The sequence below is a fragment of the Rattus norvegicus genome, chromosome 19, assembly GCF_021556685.1.
Source record: "Rattus norvegicus strain SHRSP/BbbUtx chromosome 19, alternate assembly SHRSP_T2T, whole genome shotgun sequence".
Taxonomy (NCBI): Eukaryota; Metazoa; Chordata; class Mammalia; order Rodentia; family Muridae; genus Rattus; species Rattus norvegicus.
In genome coordinates this window covers 50,198,081-50,212,410 of record NC_141552.1, presented here as the reverse complement: position 1 = coordinate 50,212,410, position 14,330 = coordinate 50,198,081, and the positions used below count along the sequence as shown (strand labels likewise).

The 14,330-nt window shown below is 42.4% G+C and overlaps 1 protein-coding gene across 2 annotated transcripts in view; it reads right to left on the bottom strand.

Annotated features, from left to right (window-relative positions):
- Cyb5b (cytochrome b5 type B) overlaps positions 1-14,330 on the bottom strand; it is a 35,446-nt gene that overhangs the window by 1,363 nt on the left and 19,753 nt on the right. The window contains exons 3-5 of one of the 2 annotated variants that reach the window (XM_087595219.1): positions 13,936-13,965; positions 5,384-5,412; positions 2,381-2,516 (exon numbers count right to left, since the gene is read on the bottom strand). In XM_087595219.1, the coding sequence (XP_087451345.1) occupies positions 2,426-2,516; positions 5,384-5,412; positions 13,936-13,965 (150 nt within the window). In that variant the 3' untranslated portion in view covers positions 2,381-2,425. Of the gene's footprint in view, positions 1-146; positions 2,517-5,383; positions 5,413-13,935; positions 13,966-14,330 lie in introns of those variants that run through there. The other variant, NM_030586.2, reaches the window with a different exon arrangement.

Sequence of the window (14,330 nt, the reverse complement as noted above, 5' to 3'; positions counted from 1 at the left end):
GATAACAAAGGCAGAAGTATGAAATCTTTTCCTCCTGGCTCCCAGGGGAGGAAAAGCTTGGCTATATTAAGCAGGAAAAGAACAAATGTAAAACAGAAAAAACGTTTTTTGTATTGATGTTTATGGTAGAAATATCAAAACACCAATTTTACTTGAAAATACAGTTCTTTTATTTGGTGGAGTGGTTGTGACATGGTCTCTCCATGTAGCCCTGACTGTCCTAGAACTTGCTATGTAGAGCAGGCTGGCAATAACTCAAGAGATTTTCCAGCCCCTGCTTCTCTTATACTGGGATTAAAGGTGTGCATCAACATGCCCAGCCAAAAATGTAGTTCTTTACCTAATTTCCTATGCCAGGTGTTTTCACTAGGCACACCATCAGGTTTGGTATTGGCTGGAACGCCCCCATCCCACACTCTCGTCCTTTCCTCTTACCCAGCATACTCCATATACTCCATGTGACTTGGCTATCCTCAAAAGTGGATCCCAGCCTCCCTGCACACAAGCCTTCCCTGCCTTTAAGTGGAGGTGCGCTGGGCATGCCACTGCTGTTACAGAGTGACAACGCTGTCAATAAGTGACACAGTATTACAGACGTTCTAAAAATGAAAGGTTAAGCCTTCATCTTCGATGTATAAAAGTCACCTAGAAATCACTCTAAAATATCATATCCAAGTATGCAAGGAAAAGGCTAATGTTATTTTGATGACTTCTGAATTCATTCAACTGCTAAAATCACAGGATAAAAGTCCTGGGCTGAACTTTTTTTAAAACAGTTTGCTTGGGCAGACTGGTGTACTGTGTAGTGTCCTGTCTTGTCAAGCCCCTGGCAGGGTAGAAGGGAAGCAGGAGGACACTTCCCAATATCTCTGGTCCCGCTGGGATTCCATGGCTTCCTACTGGATGTGACACCAGCTCAGAAGCTGACTAGCAATGACCAAACATGTGAAGGAAAATCATAGAAACTAAGAAACAGCTGGGTACTGTCGGGCACTGCCACAGGGAGAGAGAATACAGTCAGAGATGCCAGGAAAATGCCTGGACCAGTAAGAAAAGGAATTTTAAATGACTGCCTACTTTCCAATGAAATTCATATCCAAGGGGGAAAAAAGCTTCCAGATTTATCATTATCCTCAAAAGTAGGACAAAATCACCAACCTGGAGCCATGGAGGTAGAGCCCAAATGAAAACAGAAGTCTCTTGGCATGGTCTCCCGATCAGAAATGGTGTGTGGACAATGACATTTACATGTGAGTTATTTACTGAGAGAAACGGAAGATCAAACTTGAGTCTCTTACTTTCAAACAGGGAAACAGAAACTTGCTAATCAGTAAACAGAAAAGCAGCAAGCCTCTTGTGAAGCCCCGCGGACCGGACCGGACAGAAGTCCCATGGATACCCACACCTTCAACTTCCACCAGTAAAGACAGCCAGGACGGAAGACGGTCAGGGACCAAGGGCAGACCAGAGAGTGCATGCCAGTCACTTTTTAGACTGCTAGCCTATAAGTAGTGTTTGGTTCTTTTTGTAAATGAGATTATTCTCAAGTTGGCCCTTCTTCAGCTCTTATACCCCTAAAAAATCAAAGGGATGCACAGTTTGGTGACATACTCATGGGAAAAAAGACAGGAGGGGCCATCAGCTACACTATCTGGGAGGAAGACAACCACTGTTGTATTCTATTTTTAAAATTTACATCTGGGGTGTGTGTGTGTGTGTGTGTGTGTGTGTGTGTGTGTACACAAAGACCACAGCACACATGTGGAAGTCAGAGGACAACTTTTGGGAACTGGTTCTCTTCCTTCTACCCTGTGGGTACAGGGACTCAAACACAGGTCATTGGTTTTTCTGCAATTGCTTTTATCCAGTGAGCCATTTTGCTGGCTCCTTACTTCTAACAATCATAAGTAAGATCATTTGGCAGCTGTGTTTGAAACAAGAGCTACACAACTTCATGAATTAAATCCCTTATCATCATGAATGACAAAATTAAATCAGAATTAAAAAAATTTACTTAAAAGAAAAATGGGGAAAGACTCAAAACTAGACCGCTGTTCCCTTAACTATGTCTACTGTGAATTCAAAGTATCAGAAATCATGTACTGTCCCCAAAGGCCATGTCACTACAACAAAGGAACTCTAAGTCATTGGCATCAACTGTTGAAATGAAGGGAATGAGTGGGAACCAGTGAGAAGAAACCCTGACAAGGACACAACGTGAGCAGGTGCTTTGGGCGTCAGGCTCAGGCTGATGGACAGATTCTGGTCCTGCATTGAAGGAGGATAGATATCTGGTCAACCATCTTGGCTCCAAGGGGAAAGAAAACAACTGGCAGGATCCAAGGAAGGAGCACCCTGCAGCCTCCACACAAGTCTCCACCTCTCACTCCCAGGAGATGTGCTCCGACACTTCAACGTGGCCTCCTCAGGAGGATTTGCTGTCAGCCCAGAAGTGACGATACAGGAAACCTATAAGAATAGCACCCACGATGGGGACAATCCAATATGCCCAGGAACTAGAAAAGGAGGAAGAAAAAGCAATATGTTAAGAATATTTTATCCCAATAATTGAATGTTTTTCAGCACTCATGTTTAATACACTTGAGAAAGGAGTCTTGATTTATCTTGATTTCTCTCTTAATTAAAATTGCTTTTACCATACAGTGTTTGAAAGGGAAAACAAACAAACAAAGTCAACTCTACATTTATTTGTGTATGTGCACACATGTGCCCAGGCATGGCATGATGTACATGTGGAGGTCAGAGGACAACATGTGGGAGTCGGGTTCTCTCCTTTTACCACATGAGAGCTTGAACCATCAGACTTGGCGGGTGTCTTTTCTTGTTAAGCTAACTTGCAGGGCCCAAAAGACCCCCTTTAAAAAAAAAGGGTGTAGCTTAGTGGTAGAGTACTTATATACAAAAAGGGGACACACACAACACACACACACACACACACACACACACACACACACACACGGCCCATAATCATAGAATTTGGATACTGAGGCAGGAAGATCAAGAATTTTAGGACTAGGAAATAGTTATTTAAAGTTCTTGTTCAGGAAATTAAGTGTGATCCCAGGACTCAAATAAAAATATAGGGCACAGTGACTATGCCCGAAATGTCAGTGCTGGGGGAATAAAGAGGGGCGGATCCCATGTATTTGCCAGGGTAGCTAGGCTGGTTGGTGTACTTACTACAGGACAGTGATATACACCCCATTCACACACATGCAGGCAAAGACACATGCATTAAAAAAAAGTTTATAGCCACTCTGGTGTTTCAAAAGATAAATAGAATATACATACATACCATTCTAGTATATAGACATTGTTATTTCTGGGTTATGGAATTATAGCTATTAAAGTTTGCCTTTGTGATTTTTTAATCAAATTATTACACTACAATATTAATTGTTATGTGTACAGGGGCAGGACCTTATGAGGAAAATAATCATTCCATATAGATTTTTGTATTATCTATCCTACTACAAGCTCAGGAGCAATAGTATCGATTATGAGCAATCTCTCTTTCCCATCCAGGAAGCACAACGTAATCAATCTCTGAGTCCCAAGTAAGAAGCTGGTAATGGGAATCAGGTGGCCAGACTCTCGATGTCCAGTTTTGTTTTGTTTTAAAATGTATTATTTACTTTATGTCTGAGTGTTTTGCCTGCATGCATTATGTATACCATGTACATAATGTACACCATGCATGGTACCCTCAGAGGTCAAGTGAGGGAACTGGCGCTGTGGCTGACTGTGAGCCACTAGGTGGGTGTTAGGAACTGAACACAGGTCCTCTGTAAGAGCAGCAGTGCTCTGACCACTGAGCCACCTCTCTAGCCCCTTAGTAATATTTTATTATTACACTAGAACTCATACTGAATAATTGAAATTTTCCCAATATTTGCATGTCTTGACTAACATTGCTATAAACATTCTTTTTGGCATGGTTGTTTTGAGACATGGTCTCACTATGTAGACAAGCTGATCTTGAGCTGATATACACGTCCACCTGCCTCTGCCTCCCACATTCTGGGACTAAAGCCGTGTGCCACCACACTTGAAGATAAACTTAAAACTTTTTACAACTAATTTAATGTGTATGGATGTTTTGCCTAAATGTATGTATGTGCACCACATGGGTGCCTGGTGCTCTCAAAGGTCAGAAGGTGTTGATTCCCTAGAACTGGAATTACAGCTGACTGTGGGCCATCATGTGGGTGCCAGAACTAAACCTGAGTCCTCCGTGAGAACAGCCCGAGTTCCTTACCACAGAGCCATCTCTCCAGCCCGGCTATAAACACTCATATATGTTTCCTTGTGCTTTTCTGTTGGGCAGTAGTCTTACTATGTTGCCAAGGTTAGTCTCAAAACTCCTGGGTCAAACAATCCTTACAGCAACTGAAAGTACGAGGCAGGCACACTGTGCCCTGGTTTTTGACGTGTTTCTATAACAGGTCCCATAGAAAGAACTGTTAGGTCAAACTATTCATATTGTTCATTTTACAAGACAGAGCCAAAATGTTCTCAAAGTGAATGTTCCCATTAACACCCCTGAGGAAGGGTTACGGTCTTGATAACTCACTTCTTAATAAGTAAGTCTCAGGTGTAGAAAGTGTAGTTTTGCCCACCCAGGTGTAAAACAGAGCCATGATTTAATGATAAAGGCATTAAATCTTTTTCCATTTGCTTGTATTTGTATAAAGCATTTAAATGAAAATCTTTGTGCATATCCTATTGAGATATTTTTAATCTTTATGTATTTTGGATAATAATTCTTTTTAAAACACACTGATTCTTTGAATATTCATAATTCATATATTTGATGATGCCCTTCACCACCATCCTCCTCCAGCTCTACCTCTCTTTCAGCTTCACATCTTCTGTGTAAAAGAATTACTTCCTTCCTCCCCCAAACCAATCAGTGCTGCCCATATCTGCACAGAAATTCTTTGCTTTGGTTTTCCTTCCCAAAATTTTAGTTATATGGCACACACCTTTAATCCCAGCACTCTGGAGGCAAAGGCAGGAGGATCTCTGAATTTGAGGGCAGCCAGGGCTACACAGAGAAACCTTGTCTCAAAATAAACAAACAAACATTTATGTATATGTATATTTTGCCTATATGTCTGTTTGTCTACCACATGCATACCTAGTGCCCACAGAGACTACAAGACGACATAAGACACTCCCCCCCACACCCACACACCCACTCACCCACTCACACACCCATGCTGAAGTTACCAGGTCCTCTAGAAAAACAGCCAGTGCTCTTCACTGCTGAGCCATCTCTCCAGCCCTGAGACGTGTTTCAGAAGAACCTCTTGCCCGACATTATGTAGGGTATAAGGAAGACCATTAGGGAGATACTAACCTTTGGCATGAATTGTTTTTTGAAGGGTCCTGAAGAAGTCACATGTTCAAAAATAATAAAAAGAAAAGATTAGTACAGTGCATGTAAGTCTTCTTGGCTATCTTAGAGAAACTATAGATGGTAACAGAATGTCCTTCATGCATTGATGCCTACCACCTCTCGGCAATGGGTAGACTTGGAATCTTTCACTGCTTCTAGCAATTGGTACTTCTTAGTAAGTCACTAACGGGAACGTTGGAATGACGTGCATGCCAATGATAAGACTGCTGGAGTGGACTAACGCTCTAAGTCACAGTGGCAGGCCTATTAACTTGGCCTGCCATCAGCAGAGCTATGCTCCCATTGTCTGAAAACATTATAAAGGCCCTCAGCAGTCTTCTCTTGCACAACTATCTGTTGGCTGTCAAAGGCTCCCGGACATGTAGACGGCTGCTTCCTGGCTTACAGTAGTGGCCCAGCTTATTCTTTGAAATTGAAACTAGCGACTTTGGGGATTATTTAACACTTTTTTTTTCTTTTTAAGATTTATTTAATGTTGGGGTTGGGGATTTAGCTCAGTGGTAGAGCGCTTGCCTAGCAATCGCAAGGCCCTGGGTTCGGTCCCCAGCTCCGAAAAAAAAGAAAAAAAAAAAGATTTATTTAATGTTATGAGTATGTGTTTGCCTTGATGTTTGCATGTACACCAGGAAAGGGTGTTGGACACCCAGGAACTGGACATAAATACTTATAAATTATGGGTGCTAGGAATCAAGCCTAGTCCTCTGCATGAGCAGGCAATGAGCCATCTCTCCAACCTGGAGAGATGAAACTATGAAAGGGGAAGAGAAAGTAAGGGAAAGAGAAAGATAGATTCACTCTGTCGAGGGTAGCCTGAACTCAAGATCCTTATGCTTGAGCCTTCTAAGTGCTGGGATTACAAGTATATATCACCATAGCTGCCTCAAAATCATCTTTAAAATCAGAGTCGCGGGATGGGCAGCTGACTTAGCAGGTAAAAGCACTGGCTGCTCTTCCAGAGGATCTGGGTTCAATTCCTAGCACCCAATAGTAGCTCCAACTTTGTAACTGCAGTCCCACGGGAATCTGACGCCCTGCCCTCTTCTGACCTCCACAAGCACCAGCGTGCACATGGGGCACTGATATGAAAGCAAACAAAACATCTAAACCCATACACAACATTGGGAATAAAAAGCAATGAATTACTGATCTATGTGACAAGATGGATGAACCTTCAAAACATTACCTAGGCTAGTGAGAAGGGGCAGACGACACAAGACCACCAGTTCTAAGTTCCTTCGTGTGGACAGAGAGTGAGACAGAAAGCTGGGTGACAGGCACAGGGAATATGGCTGCTAAGAGGTCTGGGGTTCTTTGTGGAGAGATCGAGTTGTTCTAAAATTGACTATCTTACAGCGCCATGAACTAGAAACACGATCATGCAGATGAATACATTTCTCAAGCCTAAAAACAGACAGCCGCTACATTTCAACTCCTTTATACTCTTTACAACCGAAGTTCTGAACGCGGACGAACTACAGTGAGCCTGGGGCTGCATCCTCAGGAACAAGAGCAGAGAGCGAAGCCTGCAGTATGCAGATGGCAATCAATTCTAACAAATAAGAAATCATGGAGAATGCCCTGGCTGGTTGTTTGATTTTTAACTAAGTACCTAAAAAGTACCCCTGTTTTAAGAGCAATTCATTCCTGGAAGGAGTAAAGAAGAAAAACTTGCATAGAACATCGGAAGGAGAAGCGAAAGCACGCACTCCTTCAGGACACTGACAGCACAGCACGTGCTAAGCTGCAGCCCTGTTTTAGTCAGACGAAATGAGTGACAGTTAAGGCACAGCCAGTGACAGTTGTCATTCAGTCAGTTTAGAAAGAAACCACCTAAGTTAGGTTTAATTTTGTTGTTCAATTCTTTCTTAATTTTATAAAACTAAAAAGAAAAAACAATAATTTTTTGCCACCTCACACACTTCCCACAGTCTTCATTTCCATGTCTGAACACTGACGAATCTAGCGTGTACTTCAGTGACATTCCTACAGGCTACAATGGACTTAGTTTACCCCTTGGTGCTCAGGCACATCAGGCACATGAGAAAGTCCATGCCCATGTTAGTGCTCTTCACTAAGGCTTTAGTAGTGAGAGGTCAGATCAGATCATATACTCTTCCAGCCAAAACACATAACCAGTGTGCACGTTTCTTTATTTTCCAAGGAATACACTTGCAAACACAATGTCTGAGTCTGCTATGATTTTAGTCCAATATTATCAATAACCAAAATCAACTGCTTAGCTGAGCATGGTGACACACCTGTAATTCCAGCACTAGGGAGGTAGAAGTAGGAGGATCAGGAGCATTGGATCTCCTGGAACTGGAGCTACAGATGGTTATGAGCTGCCATGTGGGTTCTGGGAACTGAACCCAGGTCCTCTGAACCTGCGCTCTTAACCAATCCCAAGTCAACTGTTTCTAAAGCTGCCCATAACTGAAAATATGTGTAGTATCTTCCAGCTCAAGGCTAACTCAGCTTCCTTGTTTGTAGAATGAAGATTCAGATGAACCTGAATTCTAAAATCATTATCCCAGCACAACTTTCTGAGTCGGGGCATCTTAGCAAGACCTTTAAGATGGGCATTCTAAAGGGCAGGAGAGGAAACAACATTCTCATATGCCTAGGAAGACTGCAGGAGCTCACTGCCCCACACCATCTCTTTCTCTTTCACTAGCTCCATAAGAGACCATTTTCCCAGACATTTTCTCTAGCAGCACTGTACACTGAATACTGACTTAATCTGAAAATGGAATAAGAAAGAAACGTTAGTCTGGCAGTCACAGGCAAGGATGCTGGGGTCAGCGAGGGAGTACTGCACGACGAACTTTTGTTTACAAAGCATAAAAGAGAACACACACTTAAGTGATGTGGTAAACTTCATCACCAGAACATGAGGCAGGAAAGAGAAAGCCAAATGCATGACTATAAGGTATGACAGTAGAGACAGGGTTCTGTATCTTTGGCTAATCAGAGATTATAAGGAGGCTTTCAAAAGCATAAATAACAGATAAATAAGGATTCCAAATATTTAAAATTTAAGCCTTAAGACAGCTTCAACAAAACGGTTCCCTCAGCTTTTTACTCAGTGGCATTTCTGTGGCCACCAACTAAGGAAAACAAGCCGCGGAATTTTTATTTAAAATACTTCTGGAAAGGACTCCCCTCCCGCCCCCCCATCATATCATGGCTCTTATATCATAAGGTACTGCTGTATGAATTTTATTAGGTGCTTATTACTTAAAAAGTTAGAGGATAGAAGACTTAAGATGTATATATTTTATTAATCCAGTTTATAAGGTCATGTAGTATATAATCTTTGGAACAACCTTCTCATGAAGTTTCAGCATACTAAAATATATCAGTCACTACAAATAATTTTTTCAATAAAAACTTTATTTTTTACTGTTGATTTTGAGTACATTATATCCATATAAGTATGTATATATGAGTAGAGCCCTGGGAGGCTAAAAGAGGGTGGGGGTCCCTTGGAGCTGGAGTTACAGGCTTTTGTGAGCTACCTAATATGGATGCTGGAAATCAAACTTCAGTTCTCTGAAAGAACAGCACACACTCTTAACTGCTGAGCCATCTCTCCAATCCCAAATAATTTTTCTAGCTGAAAACACAGTTCAATAATTCCTGCCTCATAAAGTCTATGTCCCTGTAGTTAGTATAGCTGTATATAATAATACTTTCACAAGAAAAACTCCCTAATACAATTTTCTAAATTCTCTTAAATATACTATCTGATTCATATTGAGAAACTGTCTCAAAATAACAACAAAAAGAACCCACTGTGGTAATACACATAAAACATCACTGGAAGGAAAAGGCCTGGGAGTGCCCTTCAGTGGTGAGAATAGTTGCCTAGCATGAAGGGCTAGGTTTGATCACAGTACCCAGGTATGGCTGCCCACACAAGTGACCCCAGAGCTTGGGAGGCAGTGAAAGGAGGGCCAAAAGTCATCATCTGCTAAGTGGTGAGCTTCAGGCCAGCCTGGTCTACATGAGATTTTGTTTCAAGAAAAATCCCTCCCCAGGTGAACATCCCTGTTTGGACCTAAAGGGGAAATGTGTGACTGAGAAACTCTAGCTGGGAAGTACAGAAGAGCAGTGTCTGGCTTCGCATGCTCGGTTTGTTCCTAGAATTCCCTAGAGACATTAATGCCCGACACTGCTCAGAAAACAGCAGCTTGTTGTTTAAGAGTGACTGGGCCAGGACATTTTATGCTTAATTCCCAAAGACCATAGCTGTCTGGCAAACCACATCACCAGACAGAAGTCCGTGGTCAGTGGCAGTTACTATTGATCCTATGAGGCCTCCTTGCAAACTCCAGTAAGTTAAGTAGTTAAGACAAGAACAGCAAAGAACTGTTTTTTATTTTTCTGAAACAGGTTCTCATGTGGACCAGGGTGTAGCTTAGGAGGTCTGGAAGTACTGACTCTCCTATCCTCTCCTATCAAGTACAAGTCTCTTTTTATTATTTTTTATTTTTAAAGATACCATATGGCATCAGCACACCCCAAAGAGTGAAATTATTTTAATTCTAATTAGTGATTACTGACTAAAGCAGGCGTCATGGCACACCTTGTATCTCAGCACTTGGGAGGCAAAGGCTGGCAGATCTGAGTTCCAAGCCAGCCAAGGCTACAGAGAGACCCTGAATCAAAGAGAAAAATAACTTGCCAGATTTATAAATTAAAAATCTTTAAACGTTTTATATTGCAGAATGTCCGCCATCCACTAGGGTATTACCAATCTACAATGAAACAGTGGTGATCATTATCTCCAACTGGGAAATGAAGACTGGGCCCAGTGGCCCGTGCCTATCACCCAGGGCTCCAGAAGTGAAGGCAGGAGGATCAGGAGTTCAAGGTCATCCTCGGCAGACACAGCAGACCCCTGGCAGGAAACTGCCTTTCCCTGGGAAGAAGGCAGAGGCTGTCTGAAGGGGGAGAAGTGGAACAGACAAAAGGAAGGGAGGAGGAAGATGAAAGCGATCTGTCAAGCTGAAGGCTGTGCTTAATGAAGCTTTACAATCATCTTTACAGATGCAGAAGCCCTGAGGCAGAGGAAAGGAAACTAATTAATAAATGAGCTTCGCTCCCACTTCGGGAAGGAGAGCAATCTCTGCATCCTAGGATACAAGTGTGTTTCAGCGTCTGTGAGAGGCCAGATCACCTCTCAGCCTTTTGGCTAACATCAAGCACAGAGATAAACCTGAGGGATCAAGAATTTCTTCCTGGAAAAGAAATCAGTTTGGAATTAATTCTATGAAAACCTGGTAGGTAGTCTTGAAATTTTTCCAAAAGACTGTCTTCGCCTAGTGTGCCTGGAAGGTAAGAGACAGGGTTTCTGACTGGAAACAAACAGCCAGAATCATCCTAATGGAGACAGGTCCCTTGGGAACACGTAACTGGAGAAAAACAGGCTTGAGAGCGCAGCTCTTGGTCTCTCCCTACCCTGGGATGGGGCTATCCTCCATTCCAGATCTAAATTACCATTCCGCTTGGTGTGCTCAGGGGGCTTTTTCTATACTTCTTGCAGGGGGAAAAGAAATACAGGGCCAATCCGTTTTATTTCAGCTGATCAATCTCTAAGTAATCATTTGGCTTACAGAAGGCAGGCAATGCTTGCACAGGAGCAAATTCAGTATCCCTGGGTTTTCATCTGCAGTGACAGGCAGCAGAAAGTGTGGTGTTTGGCTTCCTTCCTATCACCTAGGCTACTTAAAATGCAAACCCAGGGGGCTGGAGAGACGGCTCAGTGGTCAAGAGCACTGGCTGCTCTTCCAGAGGTCCTGAGTTCATTTCTCAGCACCTGCATGGCAGCCCTCAGCTGTCTGGAACTCCTGTTCACACCAATGTACTTAAAATACAATTAAATGAATTATTTTTTTAAAAATGCAAAGCCAGTTCCACTCCAGAGATTCTAAACAGGACTAGTAAAAGCCCTGGAAAAGAACAATGGTGCAAGGAACAGGATTTCTGAAACACTGCTGTCCACTCCTCACAAATGTGTTCCTCCTGTGTTAGCAATAAGAAAACCAACAAGAAACAACTGGCAGATTTCTGGACATTGTAACCGCAAAAGTATCGTTCTGTCTTAACATAAAGAGTGCTTTAATGATTGCCTTGGAGAGCTGAGTGAAGACTACCAGGTTCAAGGTGAGTCGCCTGTGAAACTGGAGAGTATCCTTGAAATGAAATGTTGAACTCAGAGTGGCATTTTCTAGACATGTTCAATTAAGATCACATTAGCTCAAGTTTTACCTTAATGTCACAAGATGATTCAAAACTGGGTAAGCTGTGAGGAGGGAAAGGGAAAACCAGCCACCAGTGCTCACAAACATTGAAAGAGCCATTTCATCTCCTTCACAACATAACAGTTCAAGCAGTAGAGGAGGTAGAAGAGTTAAAGATATATACGCCCTGGACTGATTCAGGGCAACAGAAGGCACACACTGCCAACAAGCAGCCTCTTGAATTGAAAGAATTCTTGTGCCCAGGCCAGCCTGAATCACGGTGTCAAACCTGCTCATTATTCCCTGGCTCAGTGAAGAAAGAGAATCTAGAAGGAAGAAGGGGGGACCATTGTGTCCATTGTAAGGAACCATATTGGATACAATTAAGATCACTGCCATAAAGTCATGGGATTGTTGGACGGAGGCCTCTCCCATGTGTTTACGGCACAGGAAGAAAAGACCAAGTAGTAAACACCCGGTGTCTCCACTGCATGACCTCTGCTGAGCCCGGCTGACGCATGTGGAACTGACACACCTGGACCACACCTGGATGGTGGTCAATTTACTTCTGCCTTTTGCTTCCTCAGCCTTTATCCTTGAGATTTAGGCTGGTCTTCACGTTATTATGCTAATGAGGGATTCATGCTCCGCCAATCCCTGAAGGACAATTAGCATAGCCTCAGCCTGCTGTGTATATAAGGCGAGCGCTTTTGCTGCTCAAGGTCCCCGTATCAGCAATGAGGTGGTCCTGCAATAAAGGCTGTTGAGAAGAATCCGACCGTGTTGCGTCTTCCTTGCCGGCCGAGGTGGGCGCGACAGTCCATGATGAGCTAGGAAACACCTAGACTGCTATCCCTTTACTCAGAGGGCATGTAACAACCTCCTCAAAGACAGAAGTCAAGAAAACCGTCAGAGAACATGGGGGGGTGGTGCTGCCCTGCTTGTAGGAAGTAGAGAAGGCTTCTGTGCTTTCTTCTTGGTCCGTAAGTAAGGCAAAGCACATTGAGGTTTTCAAATATTCAAATACTAACCCTTTTGTTTTGGCTGCACTTGTGAGTAAACTGGGAAGGGTGTGGGACAATCTGAGCATACAGGATTTAAAATTAATTTGAGGAAATGAGGACCGAAAGAAAGGCCTTTATATTATATTATAGATAAATAAGTTATCTTGTAGAAAAAAATAATTAGAGTAGCCGTCATCTGTTTTATATAAGAATAAGATGTCTTCCCAAACTGAACCCATAAACTAATTTCTTTCAAAACCACAGTAAACATACTTTGTAGTCTCAATAAAAAAAGCTTACAGAGCATTAATAAAATATTTCCTACTAGGCTGAAAAGATGTCTCAGCCATTAAAGGCTGGGCTTACAACAGAAATGTTACAATGATTCCTTATGTTTAAGATGTAGCTTTTCCTTTTTCCTGACTGGTAGAAAGTCCAAATTCCTTAAAAATAAAATTTTGGGAGCCAAGCAGGGTAACACAAACTTCAATCCCAGATTTGGGAGCCAGAAGCAAGGTGGATCTCTGTGGGTTTGAGGTCAGCCTGATCTATAAAGCACAGGACAGTCAGAACTGTTACACAGAGAAACTATCATGAAAAACAAACTGGCTTTTGAGCCCAGACTTTTTGTCTGGATAAAAGTGAGATGAGCTCACAGAGACCCATCTGCCTTTCCCTCCCAAGTGCTGGGATTAAAAGCCTGGGTCGCAGACTCTGGCCCTTCTTTTAGCCTTAATGTTAATTTAGTGTTCTGCCTATAGAAATGTCACTTGTGCAGCATATGCACCAAGCAGAAGCCAGAGGAGGATGTTGGATCCCTGGGACTAGAATTATAAACGGTTCTGAGCTACTATGAAGGTGCTAGGATCAAACCCTGGTCTTCTGGAAGAGCAAACTGTGTTCTTAACCACTGAGCCATCTCTCCAAAGAGTTTTTTGTTGTTGTCAATTTGGATTTTGCTTGTTTGTTCTTGTTTTTTTTGTTTGTTTGTTTGTTTTTGTTTTGTTTTGTTTTGTTTTGTTTTTGAGAGTTCTGTGTAGCTCTGGCTGTCCTGGAACTCACCCTGTAGACCAGGCTGGCCTCAAACTCAGAGATCTGCCTGCCTCTGCCTCCTGAGTGCTGAGATTAAAGGTGTGTTCCACAACCACCTGGCTTCTCCAGCCAATTTTAACTTCTCTTATGCAATTTTACTCAAGTTAAAAGAAATACTTGAAATACACAAGACAAAGTAGTAACTTCTTACCTTGTCACCATCTTTAGGTTTAAGGTCATTCTGTTTAAAAAGAGAAAGAGAGAACAATGTTCGAGATGCATCTAAATGAGGTCTAGCGATGTGTTAGCTTCTTCAGAGACTTCACAGTCTAAAGGAGGTGCACAAGTCCACTCTTTAGCACACCAGGATCCCCTATTAGAATGCAAAGCCCAAAGAACTTGCAGGTACATAATAAATAACTTTAGCAAGACACTTGCAAGAATAACCAAACCGCTATTTTGGGAACAGGTGTTATTAATTACAAGAATCAATCAATAAAAGACGAAAACCAGTTCCCTTGGCTTTTCAGATACTGTGTACAACACAGGATGGCTTGATGATTCTGGAGAAAACCTGGCCTGAGAGCTAGGCTGAATGAATTTTTA